The 8,506-nt window shown below is 33.5% G+C and overlaps 3 protein-coding genes across 3 annotated transcripts in view; 2 read left to right on the top strand and 1 right to left on the bottom strand.

Moving 5' to 3' along the window:
- The first annotated feature begins 6 nt into the window (after positions 1-6).
- LOC106110651 (conserved oligomeric Golgi complex subunit 7-like) lies at positions 7-5,921 on the top strand. The gene is made up of 10 exons (XM_013292540.1): positions 7-376; positions 846-978; positions 1,361-1,494; positions 1,973-2,107; positions 2,817-3,000; positions 3,443-3,601; positions 4,139-4,233; positions 4,982-5,065; positions 5,318-5,411; positions 5,771-5,921. The coding sequence occupies exons 1-10, from the start codon at positions 266-268 to the stop codon at positions 5,872-5,874; spliced, it is 1,233 nt and encodes a 410-aa protein (XP_013147994.1). The 5' UTR covers positions 7-265; the 3' UTR covers positions 5,875-5,921.
- Positions 5,922-7,113: 1,192 nt separating this feature from the next.
- LOC106110648 (gametocyte-specific factor 1-like) lies at positions 7,114-7,419 on the bottom strand. Its single transcript, XM_013292537.1, has one exon. It carries the CDS (start codon positions 7,417-7,419, stop codon positions 7,114-7,116), a length of 306 nt encoding a protein of 101 aa, XP_013147991.1.
- Positions 7,420-7,857: 438 nt separating this feature from the next.
- The window catches only part of LOC106110647 (probable tyrosyl-DNA phosphodiesterase), a 13,957-nt gene continuing 13,308 nt past the window's right edge, over positions 7,858-8,506 (top strand). Inside the window, exons 1-2 of the mRNA XM_013292536.1 lie at positions 7,858-8,005; positions 8,146-8,244. Coding sequence (XP_013147990.1) covers positions 7,969-8,005; positions 8,146-8,244 — 136 coding nt within the window. The 5' untranslated portion in view covers positions 7,858-7,968. The remainder of the gene's footprint in view (positions 8,006-8,145; positions 8,245-8,506) is intronic.

The following is an 8,506-nucleotide window of genomic DNA, read 5'->3' as shown; positions in this document are numbered from 1 at the left end:
CTTTAGGAGTCGGATCTAGAACTATGGGGTTCTAATTTAGAGCTTTGAGTGTCGCATCTTAAATCTTTGGGGGGTCGGATCTTAAATCTTTGGGGATCTTTGGGCATTGATTTTGAAGAATAAAAAATGAAAACCCTTTATAGCATTTTATGTATTTTGTATTGTTATATATTGAGATCCTAGGTTACCATAAAGATTTTGATCCTAAAGAGATCACCGTTTTAAAGTTGTCTCATCTTGAAACAGTCCGTGTACATCCGCCTTTATGTTACAGGTGGAATGGTTATCAACAGTGTTGAAGTCAGAGACGCCTCTAGCGGAAATAGTCAGGCTGTACACGGACCTATTGTTGTCGTTGGACCCCTCGCCTACTAAGGTAAGTGTAATTGCTTAACTTTAAGAATTGTATAAGACGCCAACTAATTTAGAGCCAAATGAATTCAAAATTTGGATTTAGTAAAATTCATTTAGAAATTATTTTGTTTTCTATTATAAGAAATACTGCAGGATCAAAACTAGTACTGTAGTTAAATCTGAGATTGTCAAACTTTTCTTCTCGTACACCCCTTAAAAATGTGACTTTTTCTAACCCCCTGATGCTATATTTCTTCAACTTGTGTCCCTACACCCGACCCCAGGGATTCCTGGACCTCATTGACGACCAATGAAATTGACGGATTTAATGCGTTTCTGGAAGTATTTGAGTTCCGGCGTATTTGTTAGCTTTCATTGCTTTCATAAACTTTCCACAAACAAAGCAGATAACTATATTCCTGTTTAAAAAAAAATAATCTTGATGTTCTGAATGTGGTATACTAGTAGAGTATTTTTTTAATTATCTTTAGGTGGTATCAGCTAATTTCAAATTATGTCAAAGTCCAGAAGAAGGTATGGCTTTATTGGAAGATTTGAAGACGGATATCGATGAATTTGTAGCTTGCATTAGAGCTATTATAGACGCACCAAGACCTAATAAAGGTAAGGACTAGAATAAAATATTTAAATAATGCTTTAAACATTCGTTTAAGGGCCTTTCCCACTGCTGGCTGATAGAGGCTCAGATTGCTTAATAATGGCGTCACAATCAGATAAGGGAACAAAATCCAATATTTCCATCACATGTTTTACACGTTGGATTGTTATCAGAGTATTTACAATTTGGTGGGACAGGCCCTTAGACTTTTATATTTATTCAGAGAATTACTACAGTAACTATTTTCATAACAGGATATGATTTTTTTAAAGATCTAATTTATAGACTAAAGAAGCCTTAAGTTGATAAGGCTTAAAATAGAAATGAACGCTTGTTAATATAAAAAAATACGAATCCTTCTGTAATCCCCATTCTCTTTTCTTCTAGAAACTCTACCTGTCAATACACTTAAGGAATTAGGTCGCGCAGTATACCAGCCTCTCAGGGAACTGATGCCAAAGTACACGGAACTTCAGATACAGCTGTTCCAAGCAAATCTGAATGATAATCAATTGAAACAGGTAAAGTACTGAAATTTGAAATATACACTACACTTAACCAGTGATTCCCAAACTTTTTTCTTATAGACCCCAGAACAGACCCCCTATTTCTTTAAAAATAAATTTAAAAAGTCACAAGAAGGTTTTTGTTTTAGACCCCAGATTAGACCCAACATTTCTTAAAAAAATTAGTGGGTCACACCTTTTCCTCATAAACCCCACATCAAATAAATTTAAGTGCGTCACATTTTCTGCCATCTTATCTGTAGACCCTTAGGGATCCTAAATCATTTTGCAAATCACTGCAATATCAAGTAAAGTTCTTTTATACTATAAAATATTTCTAAATTAAATAATTCATTTTACAATATAAAAAAATGTTTTTTTTGCAAACGTAACTTCAGTTATACACCATTTTTCATTCCTAGAGTTTTTTCTATTCAAGTTAATCTCAATTTTCATATCTAATTCTATAAAAGAGTCCTGCTTCTTGTTGTAGGATGAACTTCTAGAACATTCTAGAGCGTTGCTCAGTGTGGCTGAGCGGTGTGAGGGCTGGCTCAGTACAGCGTACGCTAGAGGAAGGAAGATTGCTGGGAATGCTGTTCTACCTTACTACATACCTGCAGTTGAGGTAATCAGGCTTAAGCACTTGACTTGTAATCTCCAGGTCCTGGGTTCGAATCCCGTACCAATGTGATTTTTGAATTTCATATGTACATATTTAAGTATATTTAGTGTGTCTTTCACCAGCTTTCCCCCGTGACTCCGCGTAGAAAAAAAGTAAATAGCCTATGTGTTCTAGACTTTACAAGTATACTTGTAATGTAGCAATTTACTCTTACTTAAGATAATACATTATTTTAATATTGAATAATTATAGACTACTTTCCGACTTTGCGTGAAATTAAAAAAATATAGCATTTCTTACTCAGCAATAACGTAGCTTTTTAATGGTTAATATTGAAAATTAAAATCGGCCCTGTAGTTTTTAAATTCTTTCAATACATACTGTTAGGAAATAGTAGGAAAAGTGGGGGGTAGTTTTATAAAACAATTTCTCTTTATAATATTAGTATAGATGTAGAGCTTCATTTGCTAACTACTTTTTATAATTCCACGCAGACTTAGTCGCGGGCAAATCACACTAATATTACAAATGCGAAAGTTTAGATGGATGTTTGTTAGAGTTTGTAGCCTAAACTACTGAACGGATCTTGATAAAATTTGGCAGAATTGTAGAGTACGATCTGGAAGAACACAGGCTGCTTGGTTTTTTTTTTCAATTCCACGCGAAAGGAGTCGCGGGCGAAAACTATTATTAAATAAATAAATATCCTCAGGCGTTATCATCATCAATCCTCTCTCTAATATCAACACACAGTCGTCGAATAGAGACGAACTTCTTGTCCTCTGTGAGGTCCGGCCTCAGCGCCGGCGTGCTCAGTGAGACCTTCCCCGCAGCTCTCGCTCTAGAAGCTGCTGCTGCTGAACTGCTCAAGGTCCTCGCTGATAGACTGGAGGAAGGTAGGTCAGAACAATGATGGTTGTTCCCGTGCATTATCCGCATTAAATTATGAAAACTATTTATATAAAATATTTTATTGTTTACATTTGTCAATCTCAATTGCATATTTCATAATAACCGTAATAACCTTGCTCCCTTAATGTTGGCAGCTTGTAGTTTATGTTCCCTTTCCCACATTTAGGATTTTTTTCAATTTATTTACCCCCTAAGCTACAATAGCAACGAAGAATCAAGATTGCCATTATAACGGTAATTGTTAACCAATTGTAAAGTCTTCGATGTCATTTAAGCATTTGAAATAACATTTGCAATTGAAAATTTTACGGAAAACAAATAATTCACTAGAATAATTACTGATAATAAAGGCATTTATTTAGTAGGATTTTTTTTTATCTAGAACTCAACAGCAAAATGTCAGGCAGCAAAGTCATTCCCTTCCAGGTGAAGATCCAGAACATCCACTCCTGGACCTGAAGAGTGTCCTAGATGGTGATGTGGTACAACCACAGCTGACCTCAGTATCAGGTTTGCAGCGCGCTAGAGAACAGCTCAGATCTCTCGCCAGAGCTGTTCTAAGGAATCCAGTGGATGTACAACTTGGTAATGTCGAAAATAATACATTTTTCTCAAATCTTTTCTGTTATATTTCCCTTCCCGTTAAAATATTCTCTGTTACTTAGTGATTTTTTATTGGTGATAGATTTTTTGAAGTCGGTTCAATAGTTTTGGAACTATTTAAAAACAATCAAAGCTTTTCTCTTTATAATATTGCTAGATTTCGCCCGCGACTCCGTTTACGTTAATTAAAAAATAAAAGTAAGTAACCTGTGTTCCAGACTGTCCTCTACATCTATACCAAATTTCATCGAAATCCGATCAGCAGTTTAGGCTATAAACTCTAACAAACATCCATCCAAACTTTCGCATTTATAATGTTAGTAAGATAGACAATATGCCAAAGTTAACGCTCGAATGAATTCGCTAAAATAGCGAATTGCCACTCAAAGATGTTTGTAACAATTGAAAGATAGAACAAAGTTTGATATAAATATGGATTTCTCTCTTCCCATATGTATCCTCTCCCGTTCCTATCCTCTCCCCTTTACCATTGCTTTAATTGTGCTGTATTTTATTCAGATAAAATACCACAATTATCAGTTTGGCATAACAATGATGCGTTGTCAACGGAGTTGCCAGACTTCGCTTTGTCCCCACAAGAATATATTACAGAGGTAATCTATACTAATATAATAAAACTAGCTGTTCGCGTGCGGCTTCATCCGCGTGAAATTATAAATTTATTGTTTGTATTTATCAAATTCTCAATCGCAAATGTCAAAATACCAATTACCTTACAATGGCAATCTTCCTTCCTTGATGTTGGCAACAGCTTTTGGTCTCTTTCCTATATTAGGGTTTTTATTCAAAATATTTACCCCCTATGTTTGATGGCTAGAATATATATAGCCTAAAGCGTGACGTAAGTGTAGAGCTTTTAATTAGAAAAAGGATTATTCAAAAATATGCTGTAATTGCTGAGATCTTAGGCAACAAAGAAGTGTGTGTTTACGCTTTATTATAATATTATAGATAACACACACTTTATTATTTAAGATGTCAGCAATCACAGTATATTTATGAATTATTATTTTTTTAATAAAACCCCCTACACTTACGACACGTTATAGGCTATATTTTCACGCTATTCAACTTAGATGGTGAATAAAATGGGAAAAACATATGCTAGAAAGAGATAGCAACTTCAAAACTATTGCAAAGAAGCAAGATTGTCATAGTAAAGGTTAGCCAATGAAAAATACCTTCGTTGTTATTTTTGTATTTTAATTTTGACTTGCAATTAAAAGTTTGACGGTATGTAAATAATAAAAGTGTTTATAATAAAATGCGGATAAAGCCGCATTGGAACAGCTAGTATATAATATTGTTCATAATAATAATGGTTTAAGATGTTTTTTCCAGATTGGTCAATATTTGATGACGTTACCTCAACATTTAGAAATGCATTTACCAGAAAAGCAAGCGCCATGGCAGTTTTTATCTGAGGTAATATTTTTGTTACTTTTGATTAGAGACCCCCAAAGTGAAGCGACCCCCTGGGATCGAATATTCAAGGGGATATAAAATTAAGGGTTTAAAAAATAAATTGTCATAAAATTTATAGAAATCAGTCATATTATATAAGGGGTCTTAATGAAAAAAGGTTTGAGAATCACTGTTGTTAAGAAAATGTAGAAGAAATCGTTTATTTATTTGTTTTAATAGTGAAATTTATGTTTTTTTTTACTTGTTTTATAGGTTTGTGCTCATACATGTGAAGTTTATGCTGAGAAGATATTAAATGTACGGAATATGGACGCTTTGGGAACTAAACGATGTCTCACTGATATTGGTAATTATAACAAAATATAATTTTATATCAAATTAATTATTCTTTAGGTATTGTTTTGTAGGAGTTATTTTTAGTGGTCTGTTGACCTGTAAGGGTCTATAAAAATCCGGAAGGGTCTGAACGGTTATTAACAAAATTGGGGGTCCACAATAGGAAAAAAAGTTTGAGAACCGCTGGTATATAAATGATATTCTTGTCAAATTTTATATTTACCCAATTATTTGACATAATATTTGGTTTCAAAGCTTTTGTTCATGTTTAAATTTAAACAGTTTGATAATTCAATATTTTTTTATTTTATTTTTAAAATTAAGTATAGGTTTTCTAGTCAAAGTCTTGTTAATATTTGTTATTTACAGTGTATTTATCAAGTGTTGTAGAAGATTTGGGCAGTAATATCACACCAGCATTAAAGAATTTGGAGAAATCTCTCCGAGCAGCCACACCAAGCCAAACTGAATAACTGTACATAACTTGACTATTCAAATAAAGGTTGAAAATATTTATTAATTGTGTTTTATCTTTTTTTGTTATTACATAAGGTGGCAAACGAGCAAGCGGAATGAATCCGCCAAAATGGCGAAACGACCGCTGCACAGACATCCGCAATTGCAGATGCGTTGCCAACCCTTATTAGAGAGAAGACGCACATAAGAGAATGTTTGCCCGATGTGTCTCCTCCTCCGTCAAATCTACTTCCCCCTCCCATCCTCCCTTTAAAAGAAGAAAGTGGTAAAGAGAAAGGGACTTAAATTAGGGCTACGACACCACACTCATCAGACGAAACACGGAATTGGTTCCATTTCACGGCTGTCTTCTGTGTGGTTGTGGTATTGCTGGGGGCGTGCCGGCCTATTCGTGCTAAGGTGTTAAAGTGGGCACTACCACTGTTGAAACAAATGCCAACACAGTTTTGACGGAACAGTTTCCATTCAGTTAAAAATGTCCTTATGTCTGATGATCGTTTAAAATTTCAATTCTGTCTGCAACTTAGTGGAGAATTATTGAAATGTTTGTGATTTATTGCAGACTTTTTTTCTATATCTGTGCCAAAGATCAAGATTCCTTTTAGGTTATTTGGATATGTAGTAAGTATCCATGTATACTTTAGCATATATAGGGTAAGAATTTGAAATTAGAAAAACAGAGTTATTAAGAATATATCAAATTTTAATATTAACTAGATGCATAAAATCTGTTCACAAACAGTTTAAAACATCAGTTTATGTACTTATGTACTATTGAGCTGTGGCTCAGCTAAATTAACAGATTACAACTTGCAAAATACTACAAGTATGAGACTCTGTCCAATGACTCAGCTCAGTAAATTTCTATGCATACAAATTGAGCTGAATCTGTGAGCTAGTTCACAGACCTGCTTTATGTGAACAGTGTGCTGATCTGCAGATCAATTTTAGTTGAGTTACCACATGTCTTATATTAACTAAATTAGCTTTCGCTCGCGACTCTGTGCGCGGAATTAAAAAAAATAAACAAAAGTTAGCCTGTGTTCTTCCAGACTATCCTCTACATCTGTACCAGATTTCACCGAACTCCTTTCAGCCGTTTAGGCTACAAACTCTAACAAGCATCCATACATCTAAACTTTCGCATTTATAATATTTGTTAGATTGTTATAATTCTTACAAAATTTGAAATAAACTTAATTCTAACTCTTAAAGTAAAATTTATATTTTAATAATCAGTCATCCCATATCTCATGATGAGGGTCGGTTTCTGGTAAATAATCTTTTTGTAAAATAGGTTTAGGTGTATGCAGGAATGCTGTGGTCTTCCGTTTAATATCTTCAGGGAAAATGGCGCTTTTTGATGGACAATTCATGACGTGATGTTTCATTTCCGCTTCCGGTAACCTATGGGTCGCGTTATATGGACATATGTTCAAGTTCTCCTTCTTCTCGCATTTTACTATGTGCGCTTGGATTCGCGATCTTGGTACGCGATGGGCGATGTTATATGGACAGGATACGAATGGGTCGTCGTTCATATCTGTTATTTACAATAAAACACAAGAAACAATGTTAATTACATGTAAAGGAACTTCAGCTGCTACGAAAAAATGATTAGTTTATACTGAAAGTTACCTTTTAACAGAATTGGACGACGAATGCTTAAATCAACAAATTATAATTCGAACAATTTTGCAAACAAAACAAAGTTAATGTCAATGTCAAAACTTGTTGAATGCATGAATGAGTGTTGCCAAATATACCTAAAAAAAAAAAAAAACCTTTCTAAAGGTAGGTATATATTTCAATTGGATGAAATTATAATTATAATGAGAACATTAATTTTGAAATGGTTCTCAAAATGTTATGTTTTTAGCTCCAGGAAAGACTCAATAACTTGGTAGTTTTTGTAGTTTATTACTTTAACACTACTGTATCGAATCTTTTGTCAGTGTCATCTGTCATTGCCATTTTAACTTTAGTAAACATTGATAACGATATTTTTTAATTTAAGTTTTTTTATGCCTACGCTTACAATAACCCAATTTATTACAATTTATTAGAAGTGTAAAGTATTATCAGAAATTATGAGCAGTTCAAGTAAACGAAATGAGAAAATGGAAAGTATGTGAACACAAATTCTTGAGATTAAAGTACCTTTGCCCTATTTTTATTTTTACTAACAATAAAAAAATACTTCGACCTTTGCTTTTAAGAAAATAAAACTTTTACGTAAATATGTATGCAAATCTTATAATTTCCAGGTAATATTGCATCCAAAAGAGTTAAAACGGAATGTTCTTATGGAGAGAGATGTTACAGACTGAATCCGGCACATTTACGGGAATTCAGCCATCCACACTGTTAGTAAATATGTTTAAAAAAATAAAGAGAACATAGAAATTTTATGTACAGTCACCTTCATTGTCGGTGTTAGGGTTACACAATTTTTTTTTAAATTGTAAGGTAGTAAACAAGCATATAGTCACATGAATTCATTGAAATAGTGAAGTAATCGATATCCATATATCCTTATTCATATGATACTTTTAATCAAAATGCTATGCACCTTGTAATGAATTTGATAAAAAAAGTTGCAAAATAATACAAGTGTTGCAACTAGAA

The sequence above is a fragment of the Papilio polytes genome, unplaced genomic scaffold (assembly GCF_000836215.1).
Source record: "Papilio polytes unplaced genomic scaffold, Ppol_1.0 DF824208.1, whole genome shotgun sequence".
In the NCBI taxonomy this organism is placed as follows: Eukaryota; Metazoa; Arthropoda; class Insecta; order Lepidoptera; family Papilionidae; genus Papilio; species Papilio polytes.
This window is presented reverse-complemented; position numbering and strand designations above follow the sequence as displayed.